Source organism: Microtus ochrogaster, linkage group LG3 (genome assembly GCF_000317375.1).
Source record: "Microtus ochrogaster isolate Prairie Vole_2 linkage group LG3, MicOch1.0, whole genome shotgun sequence".
Lineage (NCBI taxonomy): Eukaryota > Metazoa > Chordata > Mammalia > Rodentia > Cricetidae > Microtus > Microtus ochrogaster.
In genome coordinates, this window is record NC_022029.1 from 42,117,841 (window position 1) to 42,132,149 (window position 14,309).

Consider the following 14,309-nt stretch of genomic DNA (forward strand, 5'->3'; position numbering starts at 1 on the left):
CAGTTAACATTAGTAGGACTAAAGGCTCACTGAGTTTATCCAGATCTTACAGACTTATCAACAGGGATGCCTCTCGTCTTAATTGGCTATGATTATTAACAGCACCCCAAAGAAGCTAATAATAAAAACTGCCATCTTACCAAACAATATTAAATGTTAATAAGGATGAGACACAAAGTGATAAGAATTCTTCTTGCATGGTTACAGAAATCCTATCCCATTTTAAATATCTTGAACATACATACACCTTTGCATTGAAATTTTAATACATAAAGAGCATGGATGAGAATGCCTATTACATGAACAATTTATGTCATGGAAATAATCAAGGATATATCCAAAAATGCACCTATTTGAACACAACTTCAGAAACACTTTAAATGCCTATGATATGTCACTAACTAAATCATATTACATTCATAAAACAGAACACTATGCTGTCACCAAAAAACGCTTTTTAAAATTAAAATTATTCATTCACTGTATATGCCAGGGTATGTCTACGTATGTGGCTGTATGTGACAAGGACAGAGAACAAGCTGTAGGAGTCATTTCACCCTCTATACCATGTGGAGCTGGGGAAGTGAAGTAAGAGTGTCAGTTTTGGCAGCAAGCACTTTTATCTGCTGAACCATCTCAATGTCTCCAAAAATGCTTACGACAGATTTAACTTTGTAAGTAAATGCTTACCTACATTGCATGAAGAAATGCAATGTGTTCATCATGTTCAAATATGCAGGAACATTCAGAAGAATGAAAAGACAAAAAGTAATTTTAATGTGGCTATCTGTGAGCAGCAGGCATGTCTCTTGCTTTTGTTTTTCACTAACTTTCTAAATGAGCACAGTTTCTGTAATCAAAACTTATTATTATTATTGTTGTTATTTTATAAGCAAAAAATATTAACTTTTAAAGGACTTCTCCCATCAAAGCAGAACCTCACTTTAAAACTGGTTCAGGGGTGAGCATGGTGCAGTCGATTTCCAGGATCTGCTCCTCTTGGATGAAGTGCTGCCTCCAGGTCTGGATGATATTGTTCTTCAAAGCACATCCTACTGGCCCGAAGTCATACAAGCCACTGACCCCTGTGAGCAAAGAGAAGCAAGCATGGGCTCTTCCTGTTACTCTGACACATATGCTGCCCACAGCACAAGCCCCTCTGCACCAAAGAGCACCACTTCCAGCTGGCTGACCAAGGGAAACCTAAAGGCTCCCTCCACTCTGTCTCTGTGCTGTAATTTCACGTAGGGTCAGCCCCAAGTTACACTAACTGAAGTCACAGATGCAGGGGCAGGATGAAAAAGCAAAGTGCGGTGTATGTGCAAAACAAGCCACACTGGCAGAGAACAATAATCTAAGGGTCAGCACTGCATTCTCTTATTTACTATGGGTACTTGGGCTGTTATTTATACCTCAAGAGGTTACAACGTTCAAAGATGTACTTAGCCAAGCCCAGGGAAATTTAAGTGGCAAAGTACCATAGGCCAAGGATCTGTTTGACACAGGCAGTTCTTCTATATTTAATCAGTGGGCCCTCGTACAGCACTCAGAAAAATGTGTGTCACGCTGCTGAAGAACATCCCTGACCCATGCCCACAAAGAATACGGCAAGGACTGCATATGACTGAGGTCCTGTGAGGAGGGGCAGCCAGGCCATCAACAGTACAGGTCTTAGGCAAAATGCACCAACGTATAAACACCCAGTCACAGCAAATGCCTAAAATCTGAGCCCAGCAACCCCTACATGCTAAGAGAGAAAAGAGAATTCATAGAACAGAATGAGAGACCCTGGAACACTCAGCCTTTCAGGACGTTTCCATCAAATCCTTCTCTCAGGGCTCAGAACCCTGGGGAGGGGAGGAGGGCAGAAAGAGTCTAAGTGCCAGAAGGGATGAAGGGAATCAGGAGGACAAGGCCTTCTAAACACAACAGGGCCGACACACACATGAACTCACAGAGACCGAGGCAGCATGCATAGGGCCTGCACAGGTCTGCATCAGATGGGGTCCTAGAGCTGAAAGGAAAAGTGGGTGCATGGCCCCATCCCTAATCCAAAAGCTGTCTCCAACTGACAACCACTTGCAAATGAAAACTTAAGTTTTCTCTAAGGGAGTCTCACTGGGGAAACAAACTACTCTTAAGGGTAGGATGCATGCCCAAAAATAGATGGCCAACAGAAAAAAACTCAAAGGTTATCTTTGGGGGTTGCCTGTCTCATAATATTATGTCAAGGCCTTTTCTTTCTTCCTTTTTTAAATTTTCTTTTTAAAGATGTATTTACTTATTATGTATACAATGTTCTGTCTGCACATTAGCCTGCAAACCAAAAGAGAACATCAGATCTCACTATAGATGGATGGCTGCAAGCCACCATGTGGTTGCTGGGAATTGAACCAAGGATCTCTAAGAAGAGAGAGCAATCAATGCTCTTAACCTATGAGCCAACTCTCCAGCCCATTTAAAAAAAAAAAAAAAATATATATATATATATATATATAAATACTGCAGGTCCTTTGGGCATATATTAAGCCTTCCAGTTTTGTGTTTTTATGGAATTCCTGCGTGTGTGAATGAGTGGGTCTCTGCACCACAATTTTCTTGGGCTCTTTATCTTCTGCTTGTTTCATTCTATTCTAATTTATTTTTGTTTCATCTTACTATATTATATTTTATTATTAACCTGTAAGAGCCTGTTTGTTTTCCAAGGAGAGACAGAAAGGGGTGGATCTATATGAGAAGGAAGGTTGGTAGGAGTAGAGAAAAGGGAAAATCACAATCAGGATATATTATATGGGGGGAGGAACTGATTTTCAAAAAATAAAACAAAAGTAACAGGGTAGGGAAGTACTAAAAGTGGGCATTATGTCAAATGTCAACTCCTGAGTAACAGAACAACAAATTAAGTGTCTTCTCTCCTTTATGGGATCTGACACCATCAGATATCAGTTCACAAACCAAGCTCTTAGCTAAGCATAGCAGAGTCACTAACAACACCACTGCTCCTTCATCATCCCCTACCTCCATAAATAGCAAAAGCTTGATCATAGAAAAACCGCCTCTTCAAAGTATCCTCCATTTTTGCTCTGTCTACGACGTCATCCTTGGGCTGCAGCGCCAGCTCCTACAAGAGAATAAGCAGAAGACTGAGACTGGACGGGAAAGTGGGGACTGAACCTAGCTCATTCCCCAGCAGAATCCTACATAAAATGCCAAAGAGATAAGATTTTGAGAAGCTGAAGGGAGCCGCAGTCCCACAAACACTTTGAACAACAGAAAAGAAGCTGTTACAGTTTGGATCTTGCTGTCCCCCAGCAAAGCTCGTTGGAGGCTGCTCTCTGCCTGATGGTATAGCAAGGAGAGGTGGACATAATAGAAGGAAGTTAGGTGACTGGAGGAAAGCCCTTGAAGGGGCCTCTTCTCGCGCTTTGCTGGGGGCAACAGTATTCTTCCCCACGCCATCTGCACCACAGGCCTAAAAGCAATCATGCTGAACAGACTGCAACCTCTGACACTCTGAGACAAACAAGCCTTTCTTCCTTGGACACCTCTGGGGTGTCACTCACAGCAATGGATAGTTTTATAATACAGACAACTGCACTTATGTAGGAAAGAATATGTTTACTTTAAAGACCAGAGAGATTAAGCAAGAAGTCAGGCATGTGGCCCATTCTTACAATCCAGGCACTGAGTGCTGAGGCCAAAGGAGTTTAAGGCTAACCTTGATCTCCAGAAAACAAAAGACCTATTAAGCTTCTTCAGATGCAGTGAAGCAATTTAAGCAATCACTGAGTTTTAAAGTATTCCTAGTAAGACAATCACTTTAAAACCTCAGATTGCTGACAAACACAGGGGCCTCAATTCAGATCCCAACACCATATAAAAACACATTCTGGTGACATGCATCTGTAACCCCAGCATTGGGAGATGGAAACAGGGAATCCCCAGGGCACACTGACTAGCTAATCTTGTCAAATTGATGAACTCCAGTTTAAATAAGAGACCCTTCTCTCAAAAAATAAAAGGGACGCAATAGAGGAAGACACCAGACACCTCTGGCCTCTACATGCACAGACACAGACAGACACACAACCCTCCCCAAACCCAAAACAAAACGAAACAACTTCCCTAACTACCTTAGTGATAAGTTTATGATTTAAAAAGTTCTGGAGTTAGATATAAGATAGATGACAATAAAACCATTAAATTAAGCCTAGGAGAACTCTTACAAAGAAATGTACGTCCTCAGAAAAATTCATGTAGCTTATTATATCTAGGATTTGGAGGACAGCGAAAGTGTGGGTTCAGTAGCAGGGAAGCTTTAGAGAAAATGTGGCATTGTAAGCCGCACTTGATTCTTGAAGTACTGGGGCTCGAACCCAGGGCCTCATGTGTTAGGCAGTGCTCTACGAAGGAGCTGCAGAGCCTGGAGTTGTTCTCTGAAAGCACAGGAAGTCAGTTAGGTAGAGGAGAAGGAAAAGCCACACTGAATAAGAACAATGATCAAATGACATTTGTTCAGAAAGCTTTCGAGATCTTTCCTACCCCAAGAGATGAGCTAAAGAAGAATAAGCCTACACCTATTAACGTGTCTATCTTAGCACCCTAAGACTTACCTTTGCTTCCAGAACTCTCTTCCGGGCCTTGAGCTCAGCTACTGCTCTATCCACATCCACCTGTGGGGCTTTATCTTCTTTCAACTTGCGCACAAGGTCTCCCTGGTCAACAAACAAGCTACATTCAAAATTGGTTTCAGAAAACAAGGAACACTAGTAATCTATTTTTAAACATGCATTTAAAAAGTATTCGTACACAAATAACAATTTCAAATATTTCTTCTATAAGGGTTCGTATGAACAACTGAAGGCCTGCGTCCTCAGCAAACACAGTCCAGAAAACTATAATAACTGCGCTCACACGGTGAGTAAGTGGGGAGAGAAGGGCAGAGCTCATACGGAAATGAACTACCGACACTGAGTGTTCAGACAGGTCACCAGCAGACCAGACACAGCTAAAGAGAGTAGTGACCTAAGAGACTTCAGAAACCGCCTGAAATAGTTCAGAAAGAGAGTTGAAACCCTCAGGCTGGCAAAGAACGATGGAGAGTCTAACACATTCAGCTAGAATGTAGAAGAAAGGGGGCAAAAACTTTAATAGGCAAAAATTTGGAAGATGGTGACTATGAAATATCTGTAACTGTACAAAGACACAAACTATCAGATCAGGAAGCACAAGAAAATCCAAAGACACACACAAAATCCACACCCAGCAAGCCATGGTAAAACAGGCTGGATATAAAGCTTAGGATTTCATTTCCTGTCAGCTGTGAAACCTGGGGCAAACTGAAAATCTCTCTGGGCTCCTCCAGCATAAATTCACTGCATATTTATCCCCGCCTCCCATGCTGTTACAAAACATTGTAGCATGATTAATAAAAACTCAAGAGACAGATAATGAGGTTCAACCTGAAGGTCAGAAAAGCAAAAAAAGCCAGCCACTGGCTCTTACCTCGACTTCAGTCCAAAATGGCGATCCTGCCTCCAGGAATCTCAGAATGAGACAGTGTCTGAGAGCTGTCTCCTCCCGTCTTATATCCTTCTCCAGGGCTGGGATTAAAGGCGTGCACCACTACTGCCTGGTTTCTGTGACAAACCAGTGTGGCTACTAGGATTAAAAGTGTGTCACCACTGCCTGGTCTGTATGGCTGGTCAGTGTGGCTATTTTACTCTCTGACCTTCAGGCAAGGTTTATTTATTAAAATACAAATGAAGTATCACTACAAAACATCAAGTATTTCAATACACCTAACCGTGTGCACGCAAAAATGACTGACAGCCATCACTGTGCTGTCAAGTCCCTCAACCTGGCTGTGGCCATAGATGCTTAAAGCCCAATCTATTGCAAGATGAATTGTTTTTGCCATCTGCCACCTCTCAGGAAACATCAAGCGATGTTTCTTTAGCTCCAACACCTGGTCAATTTCATTTCAAGTCTTCCTGTCTACCTGCTCCACCTCAGATTAGATTGCTACAAACTGCCAGCTTGTCACATCCAAATCATCTAACGATAACACAAACTCAAATAACCTGAAGTCACGCCATTTCTCATCTTTAAGCTTTACTTCATAAACACAAACCACCCTTAGCTTGGTAACTGTCTCTACTCTGTGCTCAGTGTCAATTTTCCTACCCACCGTAAGTCCCGAGCTTAAAACAGCCTACCACATTTCCAAACACTCCAACCTGGCTGCCCCTAAAGCTGTTCAAAAAAGCTGCTTCTCCCATCTCCACACGGGCTGAGATGGCAGCCATGTTTTCTTCCCCTCTAAGAGCCTGGGCCCTGGAGGGCTTCTGAGCACATTCTCCTCTGGGTATCATCACTTTCCAAGTCCCCACTCCTCCCGTCATTCCGTCAGCCTCTTCCGGAACCAATGTTCTCTAGAAAATGAAAACAAAACACCACCAACAACACTGGAACCTAAAGCCAGCACTTTCTGTCCGTTCAGAAGCATTTTCCCAGACCCCAGTGCATTTTCCAGGAATGAGCACAGTAAAACATGACATAAAGACAACACACTTGTGTTGTGGGTAATTTTTATAAAGTGATATTAACTGGTTGAGAAAAAGCTGCACAGTATTTGAAAAAACAAAGCATTAATGGCAACGCTGCCGGGATCTACACAACCAACACAATATGCCTTTGCCAGTGCAGACCTACAGCAGCAGAAGCACGGGAAATCTGGGCAGTAGTGTAAGTGTCTGCTCACCTCGTCACAGCTCCCAAGAGGTATGAAATTTGAAAACTGAAATTTACGCCCTGGCAATGCTGAAGCATGCATGGGTTCTGTTGAACTTGTCCATATTGGGTTCATGGCCTAAGCTGATGAGAACGACTGACCAGGTAGGTCTTTTCCTTCCCAAGAGATATACTAGACTAGAATAACATAGGAAAACAAGCAGGAAGACCTTAAGATGCATCACCCCAAGTCACTTTTGGTCTTTTAAAGCACAGGTATTCAGTGGCCAGCCTTCACATGAAAGTTCTGTGAGGGCGAGGTTTCCTATAGTTGAGTTCACCATCTTCCCAAGCCAGCAAAGAAGGGGAAAAGTTATGTTTATTCTGAGTAACGGAATAATAAAACCTCAATTTTATTACTAATCTAAACCAAAAGCATTAGAGATGCCTCCGACTCAAGGATTTCTACTTGCTAATTATTTTTCTTCAGAACCCATCCACATTTGGGGGCTTCTCTGTGTGCAGTGAACGAAACTGGCCTGCATGCATCCAGGCCACAGTAGAAGCCCTGTTTCTGGGTGGAAGCTTACAATAGACACACAGCCAAGTGTGTTAATTGGGGAATGGTTAACACAGAGCATGGTCCTAAGGGACCACACCCTCAGGGACCCTCCTGGGTTACGCCCAAGCAGCACTCAGCAGAAAACAGTACCTGGCTTCACACATGTGGCTAGTTGACTCTTGATAGGGTCAATGAGTCCATCTTAGATTTCCAAATGTCTTATACTACTGAGAAAACTTCATAAACTTTTCACTTACCCTTTGTGGGTTAAGCAAGAGAAAATCAAAGCCAAGAAAGACTCAAGGCTCCTCACATCCTCACGCTGTCTCCCCACAACTAGAAGACATTAATTTTTTCTTTTCTTTTTTTTTTGGTTTTTCGAGACAGGGTTTCTCTGTGGCTTTGAAGCCTGTCCTGGAACTAGCTCTGTAGACCAGGCTGGTCTCGAACTCACAGAGATCCACCTGCCTCTGCCTCCCGAGTGTAGAAGACATTAATTTTTATCCATAGGTTCAAAACGCCATCCAACTAGCAATCTAAGAAAAGAAACTGCAGGCCAACAGCGGCTTAAGAAGCAGCGTTCCAATGGTGAGCAACTCAGAAAGATGCATTTACTAAGAGCATACTGTGTGCCGGGGGCAGGAGGTGCAACACTTTACACGAACTCAGTTTCATGTTTACAACTTTTCTGTACACTAGATGAAGATGTTTGGCTACTGAAGGTTAAATGATCAGTTGTCTAAAGATAACAGCTATGAAAGCAAAGTCACAATCCCAACTGTGGAAATGTAGCTTTCCAAATGGCAAGGTTAAATTGACAGCACGTTAATCCTTAAACAAAACACACACACACACACACACACACACACACACACACACACACGCCTGTGTGTAAAAAGACCCACCTAGGAACTCTTCAAAGCTTCTCTTGTACTTAGAATTATTAAGCTCTCCCTTGGCCGTAAAGAAAATTATCCTACTACAGTTAATCTGCTGGAGCTTCAAGCCACACTCACATCCAAGTCCAGAGAGTGAAACCAAAGCCTCATAAATATCTCCACCAGTACCTATAACCTCTAGAACAGGTCTGTCACCTCCAAAGACATCACTTGTACCAACAAGTATGAAGATCCACACAGCTGCAACTACAAAACCCCGAATTTTTGTTAAGATGGAACTAAGAAGTCTTTTTGTTTATTTGTTTTTTGACATAGGTTCTGTGTAGTCCTGGTTATACTGGAACTTGCTTGATAGACCAGGCTGGCCTCAAACTCAGAGATTGGCCTGCCTCCGCCTCCTGAGCGCTGGGATTAAAGGCATGTACCACCATGCTTAGCTTTTTGTTTCTGGTTTTTGGGATTTTTTAAAAATTTTTTTTTGTTTGCTTTTAATGAGAAAAGCAATCTTGGTAACAAGAAATGGAAAACAACTGAATGGGAACAGGTAAACTGTGATGTCCGAAGCTATACCCTTTGGATTACTAAGCAACAGTAGTGGTGAAGGTCAAGGCAGAGACAAGGGACAGACAGAATGGAGAAAGGAAAACATTGGCTGCAGCTTTTCCAGGACTGTTGGAGACAGCAGTCCAAACCTAAGCCAGAACTTGTAAAAGCTCATGGACTCAGGGCCGCCTCGGGTACCCTCAGGAGAGGGGCTCCTGGGATCACTGCTCCCACCTTCTGGCACTGGAGTTGTAAGCATGTGCCACCACTCCTAGCTTGTTTCCTGGATGCTGAAGATGGCCACATGGTACTTTACTGACCGGGCATCTCTCCATCCTCAGTGCTCCTCTTTACCGTTAAAAGTCATCAAAATAAGAGCTCTTCCGTGAGCTATTTCTGAACAGCAAGCTCCTGACTTAAAATGATTCAACTTACAAATTTTCTTTTACTTAATTTTTATTTAATGTTCATTGGTGTTTTGCCTGCATGCGTCTGTGTGAGAGTGTGGCATCGTGGAGTTACAGACAGCTGTGAGTTGCCATATAGGTGCTGAGACTCGAACCTGCATCCCCCCGAAGAGCAGTCAGTGCTCTTAACGGCTGAGTCATCTCTCCAGCTCCTGAATTTTCAACTCACTAGAAAGTGCACTTTGAATTTTGAGCTTCTACCATTTCCCAGGCCAGAGATATATAGGATCTCTTATGATACTGGGCAGCAGCAGTGAGCCAAACAGCCAAACAATCAGAAGGGTGAACAAGACACTCTATGGTGGCCTGGTTGTTAAGCTGGATGTTCTTAGGTAAGTTATCAGGCAGTTTCAACTTACACTACTCTCAATATACAAAGAGCTTACCAGGACACAACCCATCGTAGGCAGGGGAACACTTGTATTACAAAATAAAATGGAAATTTTAAAAAATAGTAAATTTTAAAAATAACTTACAATAAAAAACAATATAACAGGAACATTCTGAAAATAGAACTATTTTTAAAAGTTAAAAAAGTCAGTTTTATAATGATTTTGCTAATCTCTTAAACTATAATTTATCAAAGGCAGATTATCATACATGCTGCTATTAAAAATACTTTTGGGATAAAGTTTATTAAGGAGATCATACATCGCTGGAAAAAAGGAAATCTGAAAGTCTTTTCAGGTTATTGTAGAAATTCTTCTTTAATGGAAACTCTGAGAGGTAGTAGTTTCTTTTAAGTGATTTCTTAACGCCCAGTAAGATGGCTCAGACAGTAGGAGCCTGTTGACAGTCTGGCAGCCTGAGTGATCCCTGGGGACCACGGTAGGAGGACTGAACTTATTCCTGCAATATTTCCTATACAATAATAAGCATTAAAAAGAAAAAATTATATCCTTCAGACTGTTCTGACCTCCAAAAAAGCGTGTGGCATGCATGTGCACACACATTCAGAAAATAAGTAAGAAGGTAAAAATTATTTTTCATGTGATTTCAAAGAATTAGACAGCTCAGTTGGTGGCATGCTTGTCTAGCATGCAGACACCTGGAAGTTCAAGCCCCAGCACAGAACAGCAATCCCAGCACCAGGAAGGTGGAAGCTGGAAGTTCAAGGTCATTCTTCGCCACAGCTGTAAGTTTGTGGCTAGCTAGGGATACATAAAACCTTGTCTCAGGGAAAAGGATCTCAAGATTGAGACCACAATGTGGGACCCTATCTTGGGAGAACAGAAAGTTATTTCTAACTCAGAAACTGCAACGCTGAACTTTCTACATCCTCTTACATAAACCCAGAAATGTAGCTTAGGATTTTGAAGAGATCTTTACCAGTGCATGTCCCCATCAGTGTCCTGATCATCTGGGACCTCATTTATCATACAATACCAAGAACTCTGCGTTTGCTAATACCACTACTTACCACATCAAAAAGTTCTTGAAGCACTGTGCTGCTGTCAAGCTCAGTTTTAATAAAAACCAGTTTTCCAAAACTGTAGTTTTGTAAAGGCTTGAATTTGATTTGGGGGCACAACTATTACTGGTAATACCCTCCAAAATACATGCCACTATCAAGAACCCTTTAATACCTCCCCAAGGGCCACGCTGTAAAGTCTTCGATCGCACAAGGTTCACAATGGAAATTTGTGAAATAGACAGACTAGACTCCACATTTCCATACGCGTCCGAGGAGAAAAGAGCTTAACTAGGTGATCTTTAAACTCTTTCCAATGACACTGGACTCAGTATGACTCAAAGTTCCAGGCAATTAATCAACACACATTACTTCTGGAAAATCAGAAAAGAATACAAACTAACAAATAAATTAAGCCAACTATTCAGAAAATATCCTAAAGAACAACAAAACAAACCCAAACAATGAAACCAACAAAAAAAAGCCAACATAACAACCTAACAAAGGGCAGAAATGTCACACACAAAAGCTCTCCATGATCAAAGCGTCCCGAAGCTAACTAGTCCCAGTCTCACTACAGATGGATACTATGTACTGCAGTTCCAGGCTAACGTGGCAGAGGGAGGGGTTTGGAGTGTGGGATGGTTTTTTTCCCCCCAAATTAGATGTATTCTTCCTAAGGAAGCAGATTTTAAGTTACAGCAAAAACAAAGGAACCACACCTATGTGTGTGGAGTGGTAGGTGGATGGAAGGAGACTGAATACATACAGAACATACTATTTAAAAAACAAAACTGGAGCCCAGAGTGAAATTCAAAATGAAAGCCTATTAATTGAGACAGGCTCAAACTAGAGCAAAGTGGCAGAATTTCCTGAAGCTGTCGCAGCTCTCCTCCAATGAATTGTTTCCGAAACAAGATTCCTCCGTCCTCGGCTAGAGAAACGATTGCATCAGGCGCCAGCGCAGGAGCTACCAGACTGGTGTTTACTGCTAGTAGGTCATGGATGCTAGGGCCCTGCTGGAAGCTCTGGCTCTCGCTGGGTGTGGGGATCATCTGAAATACGTTTCTCCTTTCCCTCTCTCGAGTCTGATCTCCACTCAGTGCTACAGAAAAGAGGGAGGTCTGCATTAAATCCCCAGGTCCTCCTAAGAAACCTTCCTTCCCTGCCGCAAAATCTCATTCCCAGGTGCTCCACCCGAGGATGGATGACTTCACCGAGTGGCTCAGTCAGTCCATTTACAATCTCCAGCTTGATCCTAAAGCTCACTGCCTCCAGACACCCTCTTAAGAAGTCAAAAAAACTGACAGGAGGGAGGGATCGTGAATTCGCATGGGTATTGAGGAGTGGGGAGTTCGACACCTCCCCACAGCCACGTTTCGACTGTATCTTCTGAGCCAGTCCTGGAGCTAACACCGAAGGAAGGAAGGTGAAAAGAAGGAAATGCTTCCCAAAGCATCCTCAAGTCTAGAGAGAAGCGGAGCCTCGGCTCGTCACCGCACTGGGAACGAGTCAAGAAACCAGGCCACCGGGGTGCGAGGGCGGAGGAGCCTGCGGCGGGATTCGGGGTACGCAGAGAGGGCACGAGGCCCAAGGATCGCGGGTGCGGGCACCGCGCGTGGAAGGGGAAAGGACCGCCCGGAGGGGGGGGGCCGCGCGCGGGGACCGGTACCTGCTGGCGCACGGCTAGCCGCAGTGGGGCCAGCAGCTCCTCGGCGCTGTCCATGCTGCTCCGGGAGGCTGCGGGCTGCGAGGGAACGCTGAGGAGCCGCAGAGATGCGGGCGCGGCGAAGACTCTGGGCGGCGACAGTAACAGCAGCGCGGCGCGGGAGGCTCTGAGCAGCGTGGGCAGCGGACAGGGCATGAGCACGCCGCCTAGGCGGTGCGCAGGGCGGCTACGGAAGCGGCGCGCGGCCCGCCCGGTGCATGATGAAATAGGGCAGGCAGGCCGCAGGCGCGCGCAGCCGCATTTTCCACAGGCGCGCGCAGCCGCTGCGTCTGCAGCCGCAGATTCGGCACAGAACCCGGAAGGGCGCCGACTTGTTGAGGGACTAGTGAGACGGACGCTGCAGCCAAATGCGCTGGAGGACAGGGCTTCTCAGAGTGCAGACCTAGGTGCCCGAGCATCTTCACATCGTGGGTCCAAACGCTCGAGTCGCCCCACTGGAGCACACACACACTTCTGTTTGTTCCTCAGCTCGCTGCTTAGAAGAGTATATACAGTCACATCAACTACGGATGGTTACTACTATGGAGTTAGTAACCATCAGGGCACGGTGGTGCACAGCTGTAATCCCTGTACTTGGAAAACTGAGGCAAGAGGATCATGAGTTCAAGATCAACTTAAGATACATAGTAAGCCTCCGTTCCAAAAAAAAAAAAATTGTTCAAGCGCCAATGTTCCTCAGACTATTAATGGGAATGGGATTGCTGCTCTTCTCAGGGCATGCCAGTTAACTAGAAAGACAGGTATGAAAGCAAGGAAAGGTGACTTTACTTGGCAAACCAGCTAGTGGAGAAGTCAGGGGAACTCTCGCCTCAAAGTTTTTTGAAGGAAAACTGACTTAGTGTTATATAGTAGGTGATGAACGCTCCCAAACTTGAGGGCGCCTCACAGTCAGCAAGCCAGATGCTGATGAACCAAATGAAGTACTTCTCCCTATGGTCCAGTCAGGAGACACTACCTTCCAGTTTGGCACCTGGGGCTATTCTTGTCATTGATCAGTTACATTTTACACAAGAGACAGTGTAGAGGGTAGTGTAGCTGGCCCAAGGCCCTCTTTCGGATAGCCAAACTCCTTGCAATGAGAGACCTCAAGTTCTCAGCTCCCAAAAATATTTGATGCTGGTTTTCAAGATAAGGAACCAGGCACAAGGCAGTTACTAATTTACCCAGTTATCACCAAGACAGGAGCTGACCAACAGGAGGAGGCTTGTGAGATTCAGGAAAGCTCTTCATTGCTTTCAGCACCGATTTTAGGGATCATGCATATTTTTATTAGCTTTGCTAGAGATAACTGAAAAGTTTTTTGTGGCCCAATAAACCTCTCCGCTGATGTAATAATCTAAATCAGACCAAATGAAACTGAATTAGAAAAAGTCCAGGTTTAATGGATTCTAGTGCTCCCTGGTGGCCTTCCAGGCCCTCAGAGAGGAGATGGGGAAGGAAGACTGGAAAACCATGTGTTGGTCTCTTGGGGGAGGCAGTTTAAGTTGACCCCTCAAGACCACCCTGTGGGAGTGGTCTTGAGCATCTCTGGGGAGGGGTCACCATTTAGGGACTTTCTCAGAGATTGAGTCTGGACTGAGGCAACTTCCAGAGGAAGAGGCTTGGGATGGAACTTCCACCCAAACATTCCAGACTCTTTCAGTATAGGGATGCCAGGAGCTGGGGCACCATGAAAATCCTTGTATTTCTCAGGAACTTGAGGGTTTGAACCAATTTAAATCACTGGTCTTTCCCTGGGGCCTGCACAGATGTCCAAAGGTGACCTTTCAAGGTCTGAGAGCTTAAATTTCACCCTCAGAACTTGCTAATGTCACCAGTTTCTAAAACATATATCCTGTGAAGAGCTTGACAAAGATCCCTGTTTCTTTAACCCTCACCTACAATCATCTTCTGTAGTGCAGACCGCCATGTTTCTTTCTCCTATAGAAAGTCCCAAACCCTAGTCTGCAGGAGTCAGGTCCAAGTT

The 14,309-nt window shown here is 44.1% G+C and overlaps 1 protein-coding gene across 1 annotated transcript in view; it reads right to left on the reverse strand.

Annotated features, from left to right (window-relative positions):
- Gars (glycyl-tRNA synthetase) overlaps positions 1-12,535 on the reverse strand; it is a 41,690-nt gene extending 29,155 nt beyond the window's left edge. The window contains exons 1-4 of the mRNA XM_005360813.2: positions 12,287-12,535; positions 4,614-4,715; positions 3,019-3,121; positions 944-1,085 (exon numbers count right to left, since the gene is read on the reverse strand). Coding sequence (XP_005360870.1) covers positions 944-1,085; positions 3,019-3,121; positions 4,614-4,715; positions 12,287-12,478 — 539 coding nt within the window. The 5' untranslated portion in view covers positions 12,479-12,535. The remainder of the gene's footprint in view (positions 1-943; positions 1,086-3,018; positions 3,122-4,613; positions 4,716-12,286) is intronic.
- Positions 12,536-14,309: the final 1,774 nt, after the last annotated feature.